This window comes from Candoia aspera, chromosome 1, assembly GCF_035149785.1.
Source record: "Candoia aspera isolate rCanAsp1 chromosome 1, rCanAsp1.hap2, whole genome shotgun sequence".
Taxonomy (NCBI): domain Eukaryota; kingdom Metazoa; phylum Chordata; class Lepidosauria; order Squamata; family Boidae; genus Candoia; species Candoia aspera.
Genome location: NC_086153.1, coordinates 165,931,143 through 165,943,915, shown reverse-complemented (window position 1 = coordinate 165,943,915; position 12,773 = coordinate 165,931,143). Strand labels below are relative to the sequence as shown.

At 42.1% G+C, this 12,773-nt stretch overlaps 1 protein-coding gene across 1 annotated transcript in view; it reads left to right on the top strand.

Annotated features, from left to right (window-relative positions):
- KMO (kynurenine 3-monooxygenase) overlaps positions 1–12,773 on the top strand; it is a 36,226-nt gene that overhangs the window by 3,229 nt on the left and 20,224 nt on the right. Inside the window, exons 3-6 of the mRNA XM_063317791.1 lie at positions 61–158; positions 4,822–4,911; positions 9,964–10,012; positions 11,091–11,178. Of these exons, the coding sequence (XP_063173861.1) occupies positions 61–158; positions 4,822–4,911; positions 9,964–10,012; positions 11,091–11,178 (325 nt within the window). The remainder of the gene's footprint in view (positions 1–60; positions 159–4,821; positions 4,912–9,963; positions 10,013–11,090; positions 11,179–12,773) is intronic.

The window sequence follows — 12,773 nt, the reverse complement described above, 5'->3', positions numbered from 1 at the left end:
ATACCAATTATACTAGCAATTATAAGGCCTATGATAAATGGCTGCTTCATTTCATTTCAGATATCCGTACTTCGAGTGTAACTCGTGGCAGGAGCATTAATTTGGCCTTGTCTCACAGGGGACGGCAAGCTCTCAAGGCAGTTGGAATGGAAGATCAGGTGACTGTGCCTTAAAGAGAAAGATCTAACCTTGTCTATGGCAGGTGGATCATAGGATTATGGGATTACTATTTATTTATTTGTTTTCTACCCTGCCTTTATTATTTTTACAAATAATTCAAGGCAGTGAACATACCTAATACTCCTTCTTCCTCCTATTTTCCCCGCAACCCTGTGAGGTGAGCTGGGCTGAGAGAGGGACTGGCCCAAGGTCACCCAGCCGGCTTTCATGCCAAAGGCGGGACTAGGACTCTTAGGCTCCTGATTTCTAGCCCATTGCCTTAACCACTGGACCAAACTGGCTCTCCAAATATTTACTTATTTTTTTTATTCATTAATAACATTTCTAGGGCACCCAATCCTGAAGGATTCTGAGCAGCATAACATAAATGTTTACAAATAATATATAATAATTTTTTAAAAACCCAATCGTTTATTGTGATGCCCCCATATATCTCATGCTGAAAGCATGTTGATTTCATGGTCTGGAAATGGGGACATTGCCAGACCCCTTGACAGGCAGAGTACAGACCCAGTGTAAGTGTTACATATAAGGCTTTCTGAGAAGATGGAGTCAAGCACGCACTGGGAGGGTGTTTGGATCAGAGGTTAGCACCCAGAGCAGGGCATGGTGAGGGTGTGTGTGCATGGTGTGTGCAGGGGGTGTGCAGGATATGTGCAGGCAAGTTCAAGGAAACAGGAGTGGAATTACTGAAAAGGAGAGTGTGGGATGGGCATTTGCACACCACATTTGCTGAAAGCTGAAGGAGAGACATGAGCAAGGTTGGCTGGTCTGCCACAGAGCCTTGGAATGCCAAGATGTGAGCTGGAGTCAGAGCCAAGGTCAACAGTGTAAATCAGAGACACAGAGCATAGAGCATAAAACTGGATGTAAAACTGGTTCCAGCAATGGAGACGTAGTGCCAGCATTGCCTCAATCCCTGAACAGCCCTTTTTGCCCAGCCAGTGCTGATGAGGAGGCAGACAGCCTACTAGATCTGATTGCTGCTTTCTAATGAGTCACCTGCTTCTGTGGAGATGCAGGGACCCAGTGCCATGGCCAGGACGGTTTACCAGACTGCCTGGCAATCACATTGGTTGGGGAGGCCTCTTTGCTGTGGGACCAGACTTCATCCTGGGAAGCAGAGGGCTCTCCAGTGTCACTGACATCTCTAAGCCTGCTCCTTGGGCCTCCTCCCCATTTTGTCTGACTTGCTCCCACAATTGCTGGGTGGAACTGGATGATCACATGAGGGGCATGAACATCTGTAGCATCCTTCCCAAACCATTTCTTCAGGCCATATCCTCTCCAGTCAATAAGTGGTTTGGCTGTTTTATGTGTTGCCACTAGAGTCTCTCTCAGATCATCCAGTCTTTTTATAATGTCAGCTTGTTCCAAGTCTGGCAAGGCACTGAAGGAGTTAATCAGATTTCCCTCCAGAAGATCGTCTGTGCACTATCTTGCTGTAGGCAGTGCAGAGTGTTTGCCTGGGCCGTCTTCTCTCGGGCTGAACTGGTGAGGTGTCCTTGAGGTTATCTGAAGTCGAGTTGTCAAGTTGCAACTAGATTCTATGGTCAAATACGGACGATTCCACCAAGTGCCTTACCTCGAGAGAACATGTGTTTGCGGAGCACCCGAAGTAGAAGACATTGCGCATGCCCTATTTAACTGCCAACTAGATGCCCCAGCAAGGGCTCAGTACCTTCAGACATTAATTGACAGAACCACATACTGGGACCGTAACAAAAGATTGTTACTTCCTCCAGGGCACAAATGCATATGTGGTCAACAGAACTGTCAAGTTTATAGTTAGGGCTGTCCAGCTGAGAATGCAATTTATAGAACACATTGGGGTGGCATGTAAAGGTGATGAATTCATCTAAACATATACTGTTTTTGTATTTTATTACTCATTTTATTATATCTTGCATTTTTATCTTCCATTTTTATCTCTATTTTACCCTACTGTATTTTATCGTATTTTATCTTACCATAGTATACTTTATCTAATTTTACTGTATTTCAGCTGTTTTATGGTATCATATTTTATATTTTACATATATCTTGATGCCCAACTTTCTGATATGGTCATTTGACTAATCAATAAAGTTACTTTGAACTTTGAACTCTCCAGTCAATTAAATACTGGGGACCTCTGTGGTGTTGTGGATGTTGAGGATTTGGTGGACCTCATATTCTTCATGGTTGTCCACAAACACTGGTAGAGGTGGTGCTGGAGTTCATAAATCAGATATGCTGGAGTTCATAAATCAGATATATACCCAAACCAGGGGAGATTGGTGAAAGAGAGGGTGGAGCCAATAAGAGGGCGGAAAGGACTGTCAGCGAAACTAAGTAGGATTTCCAGACCAGGAAATCAACTCTGCAGGTAGTCTAAAACTACTTTCATTGAGATTGCCTATAATAATAGAATCTTGCAAGTCTGATTTTGCTTTACTTCCTCCTTATACTTTGGTACATTAGGAAGTTTCTGTCTGAGACACTTCCAAACATTATTAGGACATTGTGGACTTAAAATTTTTTTTACCCCTTGTTGCCTTGGCAACAGAGCTTGTATATCTCCATCAAAGTTATCTTCCTTACTCTCTACAGGGACCAATAAATCACACTGTTAGCTCCTGTTCAACCTTGCAGGGGCAGGTGCTTTGTCACTAGCCAGACCCAGTATTGACTTTTCAGGGGTGGTCTTGCTTGGTGGAGGTCCACAAAATGTTTATACCACCCCTTGGCCACCAGTAATTGTTAGTGGACTATGTTATGGATGGTCTGCACTTCAGATAGTGATATATAGTGGACAGGTAGAGATCCACTTTCAGGAAACCAAACAAAGTGTTCCAGAACCTGCCAAAGAAATGGACCGTATAATACCAGACAATACAGGCAGGCAAGTCATGCATCTGGAAAACATGGAGAAACAGATTGGCAATCCCCTTGGTGGTTGGGATGCTTGCAAGGGATGAAGGGCCAATTTTAGTAAAATGATCCACCATCAGTATGGTGGTGAACCCTTGAGAGTGGTAGGTTGGTAATAAAGTCCATGGAAGGGTCTTCCAGGGGCCTGAGGGCACTGATAGAGGTCAAAAGAGGCCAGTAGGTTTGAACAAGACATCTTTAGCCTGATGACCTTTAACCATGGACAGCTGGTTACATAGCAAATCTTGAAGGCATCCTTGGTAGCAAGCAGCTCTTTCTCTCAGATAATGTAGTTGGCTTCAACCAGGATCAACTTCCTTGAGTGAAAGGTGCAGGGCAAGGCTGGTAGATCTGGTGTTGTGGAATGCAGGAGGATTGCTATATAAAGGTCAGACTGGAGGCATTGGCTCCAAGTATGAAGAGCTTCACAAGGTGAGGATGGTGCAGAAGGACACAAACATCTCCCTCAGGCAATGGAAATCCCAACGCACTTCAGGACTCCATAGGAATGGCTCTTAGTTTCAGAGTAGCCCAGAGATGGGAGCAGTGATGTGTGAGAAGGCAGGGTGGGCAGTAGATGTTTATGAACCCCAGAACCACTACACATCTTTTTTTGTTCCTTGGGGGCTGCCAGTCTTGGATTATTTGAACCTTGGCGGAGTCCATGGCCAGACCTACGCACAGTACCCCAGGAATGTGACCTTGGTGAAGTCCCCTGCACACCTTTCCTCATAAGCAATGCTTTCCGAAATGCTGCAGGGTGACTTGACAAACGTGGAATTCCCCTGTGGTGTTTTGCTTGAGGAGGCGTCTGTGCTGGCAGAGAGGGCGTTTGGCAACACCCACATCCAGGGAAGCAGAGAACTCTAAGCATCCTTTACAACCTGATCTGCTGATGCTCCTTGGGCTGTGACAGCTGAAAAACATGGAATAATTAGAAGGAAGAAATAAAATGCCCGAAGAAAGTATTACTTTTTTTTCCTGTGAGAACAGATGGACTTAAGAGGGAATTATTCCATCTCCCTTTTGGATGTTTTAATTACTAGGCAGAAGAAAACTGCAAATGTACATAAAACTCAATAGGGAATTAACAGGGCTAGAGCGTGCACAAGGCCAGAGCTCATTTTGAAGGCAGTCTCGAATGGTTAATCTTCTGACAGATGGATTATAAATAACAAAGATAGGAAGATATGTTGCAAGTCAGTACAGATGGAGGGTTCCAAACCTTCTTAGGCAGGTGGGCATATTTGGGCTTGAGAGTATGACACAGCCTCTGTCATGGAGCAAGGCTTGCTTTTCACAAAAGGGCTGCCGTAGCATAACATTTCAAGATTCTAAAAAGTAATCAACTGCAGTAAAACTAAAAGCAACTTGCTTCCAAACCAAACAATATTCAGAGACAGCTCTTTTTTACTTCCTTTGCCTTGTGTTTTTTTGGCCCATTGGTATCTGCTGACATGGACATCCTGCTATATCCATGATTGGTTTGGACTGCAGCTGTACATCTGCCTTATTTTTTATTGGTTCTTTTTTTTAATCCATGGGATAGTTCAAGAATAGGATATTTATTATTATCTTTAAATTAGAGCTATCCTAACTGGTCTTCAAAAATCCAGACAACCCTCCTAAACCTCCCTCCCATACATTAAGCCTTTTGAAATTCCAACCAGTTGTTTTGCGGCTTTAAGACGTTTTTAATTTTTTTTAAATTCTGTTTTTGAATTTCAGATTGTGTCTAAAGGCATCCCCATGAGGGGAAGGAGAATTCACACAGTCTCAGGCAAAAGATACTCAATTTTTTATGGAACAAAAAGCCAGGTATCATTTTAAATACTCCCTTAGCTTTGTGGTTTATTTGTGTGTATAATTCTTATGACACAACTAATGAAAAGGCTATGAACAGAGGTGCAACTAAGAGTGCATATTTTCTGGAGGTATGAGGAGGACACAAATGGCATCTTCCAACATCGCACCCATCTTTAGCATTGCTCTCAGTGAAAACTGGAATCAGCAGGAGGACACAGTGCGCAGTTGATTTCCCTTTTGCTGTATTATTTTGCCTAGGAGAGAATAGAAAGATGTACTTGTGGACTTGCTGTTTGCTCCTAGTGATCTAGCCTATAACCATCATCTCTGTTCTTATGTATGCATGTTCTCTCTCTTTCTTCTTCTTCTAAAATGTGATAGCATCTTGGAAGAATGGAATGAAATTTGGGGAACTAGCTTGTGGCATATACATTCAAATAAAGTGTTGTTTTTTTTTAAATCATGGGGTGACTATGCAGACATTGATGAATAAATGTCACTAGATTAGAAATGAAAATCAAAACGTTGTAGAGGTAGATTAGGCTCATATTCAATGCAATTCATACAAGCAGCTGGTACTATAGATTAATTTCAGGTAAGCTCTGCTAAGAAATTCAACAACGATTGTAGGGAAGAGGGCATCTCTAAAATATTGCAGCCTTGATTTGGTAGCCTTCAAAAGGGGCTCTTCTAAGTCTTCTCTACTTTCAGCTAACAGAGTGATATTGGCTGCCTATCTTAACTGGTTGGTGTTTTGGATGGCTATTTTGATTCCTATCTTTTTCAGTCTCTGCCATACTTCTCGACAGAGAGCTATTAGCACTTTAACTTCCTTTTCTTCTATAGCTTTATATAATTCAGTACCTGATACTTTCCTATTTGATGACTGATGTACTTTGTTTTGTACCTCACTTTCTAGAGGAGTCAGTTCCTAAATATATTCCTTCTGCACCAACATTTCTATAATTTTGTAATCCCATTTGTAAAGGGTTTCAGTATTTTCTTCATCTGCCTCTGTCAGATTATCAGAGTATTCCTATCTTAGTGGAAAATTTTCTTATGATGTATCTGATCTTAAAATCATATCTTTTCCTAATAAAGTTTTTCTACTTTCTTCTACTTGTTGGCATTCTTGATTGAGATATCCGACCTTGCTGTTTCTTACTTGTCACTGAAATCTGTGTGTCCTTCTTGTTGCCCAAAGTTATAATCCGTTATCTCTGTTTGTCTATCACGAAAGGTTATTTTGAAAGCCACTTGGATATTTCCTTTTTTGAAATTTTGGGAATAATCTTTTCCATTTTTGTCTTCAGAATGTCTTTTATCTCGTCCCCCACCTCTTCAGATTCTGTCTCACATAAATTAAGCATACCAATTTTATTCCTTTCATTCCTTTCATTCCTTTCTGACCAAATATCCATATATCAAACCTTGTTGGCACTTTTATGCTCTTCAATTTAATCCATATATTTGATGCTGGAAATTCATTGTCTGTTTGACATGCTGTATCTGGAAATATCCTGGCTGGCTGGCATGCACTTCTCCATTTTCTGTGTCCTGTGATGTAGTTCTGCATCTAGTGATACCCATGTGTAGAGTCTGTGTTTATACTGCTTGAAGGAAGTGTTGGGAATAAGCAAAACATTTTCTTTGCCAACCTTTGTTTAACCTATCCCCTGCATTATTGCAGGTGCCCATTCCAAATATTCCTCTAATTCTTTGTTGTTGATTTGTTTGGTCGCTTCCGACTCTTCGTGACTTCATGGACCAGCCCACGCCAGAGCTTCCTGTCGGTCGTCAACACCCCCAGCTCCCCCAGGGACGAGTCCGTCACCTCTAGGATATCATCCATCCACCTTGCCGTTGGTCGGCCCCTCTTCTTTTTGCTTTCCGCTCTCCCTAGCATCAGCATCTTCTCCAGGGTGTCCTGTCTTCTCATTATGTGGCCAAAGTATTTCAGTTTGGCCTTTACTATCATTCCCTCAAGTGAACAGTCTGGCTTTACTTCCTGGAGGATGGACTGGTTTGATCTTCTTGCAGCCCAAGGCACTCTCAGAATTTTCCTCCAACACCACAGTTCAAAAGCATCGATCTTCCTTCGCTCAGCCTTCCTTATGGTCCAGCTCTCGCAGCCATATGTTACTACGGGGAACACCATCGCTTTAACTATGCAGACCTTTGTTGTCAGTGTGATGTCTCTGCTCTTAACTATTTTATTGAGATTTGTCATTGCTCTTCTCCCAAGGATTAAATGTCTTCTGATTTCCTGTCTGCAGTCAGCATCTGCAGTAATCTTTGCACCTAGAAGTCTTTCACTGCCTCTACGTCTTCTCCCTCTATTTACCAGTTATCAATCAACCTGGTTGCCATAATCTTGGTTTTTTTGAGGTTTAGCTGCAAGCCAGCTTTCGCACTTTCTTCTTTCACCTTCATCATAAGGCTCCTTAGTTCCTCTTCGCTTTCAGCCATCAAAGTGGCATCATCTGCATATCTGAGATTGTTAATGTTTCTTCCAGCGATTTTAACTCCAGCCTTGGATTCCTCAAGCCCAGCCTGTTGCATGATGTGTTCTGCGTACAAGTTGAATAGGTAGGGTGAGGGTATACAGCCCTGCCGTACTCCTTTCCCAATCTTAAACCAATCCGTTGTTCCGTGGTCTGTTCTTACTATTGCTACTTGGTCGTTATACAGATTCCTCAGGAGGCAGACAAGATGACTTGGTATCCCCATACCACTAAGAACTTGCCACAATTTGTTATGGTCCACACAGTCAAAGGCTTTAGAGTAGTCAATAAAACAGAAATAGATGTTTTTCTGAAACTCCCTGGCTTTTTCCATTATCCATAGGATATTGGCAATTTGGTCCCTAGTTCCTCTGCCTTTTCTAAACCCAGCTTGTACATCTGGCAATTCTCGCTCCATGAATTGCTGAAGTCTACCGTGCAGGATCTTGAGTATTACCTTACTGGCATGTGAAATGAGTGCCACTGTTCGATAGTTTGAGCATTCTTTAGTGTTTCCCTTTTTTGGTATGGGGATATAAGTTGATTTTTTCCAATCTGATGGCCATTCTTGTGTTTTCCAAATTTGCTGGCATATAGCATGCATCACCTTGACAGCATCATCTTGCAAGATTTTGAACAGTTCAGCTGGGATGCCGTCGTCTCCTGCTGCCTTGTTATTAGCAATGCTTCTCAAGGCCCATTCAACCTCACTCTTCAGGATGTCTGGCTCTAGCTCACTGACCACACCGTCAAAGCTATCCTCAATATTGTTATCCTTCCTATACAGGTCTTCCATATATTCTTGCCACCTTTTCTTGATCTCTTCTTCTTCTGTTAGGTCCTTGCCATCTTTGTTTTTGATCATACCCATTTTTGCCTGGAATTTACCTCCAATGTTTCTAATTTTCTGGAAGAGGTCTCTTGTCCTTCCTATTCTATTGTCTTCTTCCACTTCCGTGCATTGCTTGTTTAAAAATAATTCCTTATCTCTTCTGGCTAACCTCGGGAATTTTGCATTTAATTGGGCATATCTCCCCCTATCACTGTTGTCTGTTGCTTTCCTTCTTTCTTGGGCTACTTCTAGTGTCTCAGCAGACAGCCATTTTGCCTTCTTGGTTTTCTCTTTCTTTGGGATGTATTTTGTTGCCACCTCCTGAACAATGTTGTGAACTTCTGTCCATAGTTCTTCCGGGACCCTATCTACTAAGTCCAGTCCCTTAAATCTATTCTTCACCTCCACTGCATATTCCTTAGGAATATTAGTGAGCTCATATGTAGCTGATCTGTGGGTCTTCCCTAATCTCTTTAGTCTGATCCTAAATTGTGCAATAAGAAGTTCGTGATCTGAACTACAGTCAGCTCCAGGTCTTGTTTTTACCAACTGTATAGATGTCCGCCACCTTTGGCTGCAAAGGATGTAGTCAATCTGATTTCGGTGTTGTCCATCTGGTGAAGTCCATGTATAAAGCCATCTCTTAGGTTGTTGGAAGAGAGTGTTTGTTATGCAGAGTGAGTTGTCTTGGCAAAATTCTATCAGCCTATGTCCTGCTTCGTTTTGTTCTCCCAGGCCATGCTTACCTGTAATTCCAGGTGTCATTTGACTGCCCACCTTAGCATTCCAGTCTCCTGTAATGAAAATAATGTCTCTTTTAGGCGTGTTGTCCAGTAGGTGCTGCAGATCCTCATAGAACTGCTCTACTTCAGCTTCTTCAGCATCTGTGGTTGGGGCATATATTTGGATCACTGTGATGTTAGATGGCTTGCCCTGAATTCGAACTGAGATCATTCTATAATTTTTTGGATTGTATCCAAGCACTGCTTTAGCCTCTAATTCTAGGTACCTCCATTTCTCCAACATCAGACATGACTCGGTGCTTGCACAGGGGACCTTTCAACTGTCTTTTTTTTTTATTCTATTTACCGATTAATAGTACTATGTGCTTCTCACATTCTTTGTTCCAATTGTATGTAGTCTTGTTTCAGCAGTTGTACCACCAGTGACCAGATGTCCTTGCAAATTTGGTCTGGTGACTTCATCACTTCCAAATTTACCTGTGAATATTCACTATTCATCCCCAGTATCTAAAACAGTGCCTTCTGACCTGGAGGTGATGGTGTCTCACCATCTGGCATCCAAATGTGCCTAAAGTTTCAGCCATGCCTATAGGGTTCTCTCGGTAACAATTCAGAAGGGCTTTGCAATTGCCTTCTTCTATGTTTGGGGTTGGAGATGCTTCTTCTAGTTGTCGGCTTCCCTCATGTCTGCATAGCCCCACTTGCTGTGGTCCCTGTTGTGTGTTACCCTTAGCTTTTCTATCTTACCCTTTCCATCCTACCAGCAAGGTCGACCCTGGAGCTCATATTCCCACCAGTGTTGCTCTCAGGGTGATTGAAAGTATTGGGTCCTCCTAGTACATCAAGATGGTAATTCTTGGGATGGGCTTTTAATTACCATGGTCTCTGGTCATGAAAAGATTGTATTGTACAAGGGTATATTCAAATAAAGTTAAACATATAAAATATTCTGTGCCTTATTTTGTTTTTGTTTGTTTTTTAACAGTATATTCTCTCTATAGATAGAGCAAATTTGAATAAGGAGTTATTAACTGGTAAGGATGGCTTAATCTCTTTCGGTCCTTTCTCAATTTATCACATTTAAAGTAATATTGTGTTTGAGGCAGTATCATTACTCTGATAGACTCAAGATATAAGAAGGATGAACTGCTATTTACTGTTTAAAATGAGTGGCTTTAAATTTACATCCCCCTCTTAAAATGAGTATGTTAGCAGTTCAGCAAATATGTCTTCAAACCACTTCCACCATATCTTTAAAATCAATGCGGTCTTCTTCTCCTTTTGCATGAGCAAAGACCACAAGCAGCCTCTGCATGGTGTAGAAAGAGAGAGGGAGGCCAAACCCAGCAGCTCATCACAGTCCACTGAAGAGACCAACTCTCTCAAAAACCAGCAGCTCTCTGCAGCCTGCCAACCAGCTGCCAGGTTCTAAGTGTAGGTTGAACAGTCTTTCAAAACACCACGCCTCCACAAGCTCAGGCAAGCTGAACATCTGAGTAACTGCAAGCCAAGAGTTTGTTCAGTCGTTTTGCTTTAGATGCCTGGCATGCAGGAATTTAGAACGTGAACCTCTGATAGCAAGCCAAAACAGAGACAGTAGAAAAGCAATAATGGGAATAGCAGATGTTGGGCTGGCAGAGTTTATTGCCCCCATCCCCCATTCAAGAACAGGAGAGCAGCATTTTCACCAGGCATTGAAGAAAGATGCTCAGAGCTGGTGGAGTTCTGGCTGCTTGCAGTGAGCAACCACCACATTGCAGACAAAGACCCGAGAGTGACCTGTTTTTCACCATATGATTGGTCTCTATGGCACAAAATAAACATTCAGAATTATTGAGAAAGCTAAGGCAGGTGCTGAAAGCCAAATCTTATGTTAGCACATGTATGTCAGGCCAAATTACCAGCATCTAACAACAGGGAGATCTTAGTGAATGGAGTGGATGAGGCAAAGTGATGGGGTTAGAAAATGTGTTCTATTCTGCAAATGTATTTCCTACAGAAATATTTTCTTACAAACAGTTGTTCAGATCTCTTCCCCTAGGAAAATAAGTAGTTCCTTGTTTTGTCTAAATATTTGCATTTCATGCTGTTTTCTTTTTCCTTTTTTTACAGCTGCTGAGAAATATCCCAATGTTAAGTTATACTTTGAGCACAAACTGCTTCGCTGCAATGTAGAGTCAGGGCTACTGACCTTTTCTGGGTAATCTAATAGCTCTGGCTTCTCCAGCACACGTTAATCATTAATCAGTGCCCAAACAATAGGCCACACTGACTCTGTCCAGGTCCTCGTGGGGGCCTGTATTTGTGTGAATTAAAAAACCATTAGGTCCCCCCCCCCCAAAACTAGCAAAGATTAACAATTTAACCAAACAGAATGAAATGTTTAATCATCAACAAGGTGACTGCATCTCATAAACTGCTGACCATATCACCTCTTGGATATACAGTCGTGGGAAAAAGTAAGTACACCCTCTTTATGTTCTATGGTTTTATGTATCAGGACATAATAAAAATCATCTGGTCCTGAGCAGGTCTTAAAATTAGGTAAAGACAACCTCAGATGAACAACAACACATGACTTATTACACCATGTCATTATTTATTTTTACAAAAATAAAGCCAAAATGGAGATGCTGTGTGTGAAAAAGTAAGTACACCCTATGATTCAATAGCTTGTAGAACCACCTTTAGCAACAAGTAATTGTTTTCTGTATGACTTTATCAGTCTTCACATCGTTGTGGAGGAATTTTGGTCCACTCTTCTTTACAACATTGCTTCAGTTCATTGAGGTTTGCCGGCATTTGTTTATGCACAACTCTCTTAGGGTCCTGCCACAACATTTCAATCGGGCTGACTTTGGGCCATTGCAACACCTTGATTATTTTCTTTTTCAGCCATTCCGTTGTAGATTTGCTGGTGTGCTTGGGAACATTGTCCTGTTGCATGATCCAATTTCAGCCAAGCTTTAGCTGTCAGAGAGATGGCCTCACAGTTGACTCTAGAATACTTTGGTATACAGAGGAGTTCATGGTCGACTCAATGAGTGCAAGGTGCCCAGGTCCTGTGGCTGCAAAACAAGCCGAAATCATCACCCCTCCACCACCGTGCTTGACAGTTGGTATGGGATGTTTGTGCTGATATGCTGTGTTTGGTTTTTGCCAATGGTGCTGTGCATTATGGCCATACATCTCCACTTTGGTCTCGTCTGTCCAAAGGACATTGTTCCAGAAGTCTTGTGATTTGTTCAGATGCAACTTTGCAAACCTAAGCCATGCTGCCATGTTCTTTTTAGAGAGAAGAGGCTTTCTCCTGGCAACCCTTCCAAACAAACCATACTTGTACAGTCTTTTTCTAATTGTATTGCCATGAACTTTAACATTTAACATGCTAACTGAGGCCTGCACAGTCTGAGATGTAACTCCTAGATTTTTTGCAATTTCTCTGAGCATTGCACAGTCTGACCTTGGGGTGAATTTGCTGGGACGTCCACTCCTGGGAAGATTGGCAACTGTCTTGAATGTTTTCCACTTGTGAATAAGTGTCCTCACTGTAGAATGATGGACTTTAAATTGTTGGAAATGGCCTTATAACACTTCCCAGATTGATGGGCAGCAACAATTGCTTCTCTAAGATCATTGCTGATGTCTTTACTTTTTGGCATTGTGTTAACATGTCAGGCTCTGCCTGCTACCCAGTAAAAACGCAGACGCTAGTGTAGGCTTAGGTTCTGGTTTTATTTGAGTAACAGTATGCGTACCCTTTAAGAAAGCTGAGAGTGAGTGGAGCACGCCGGA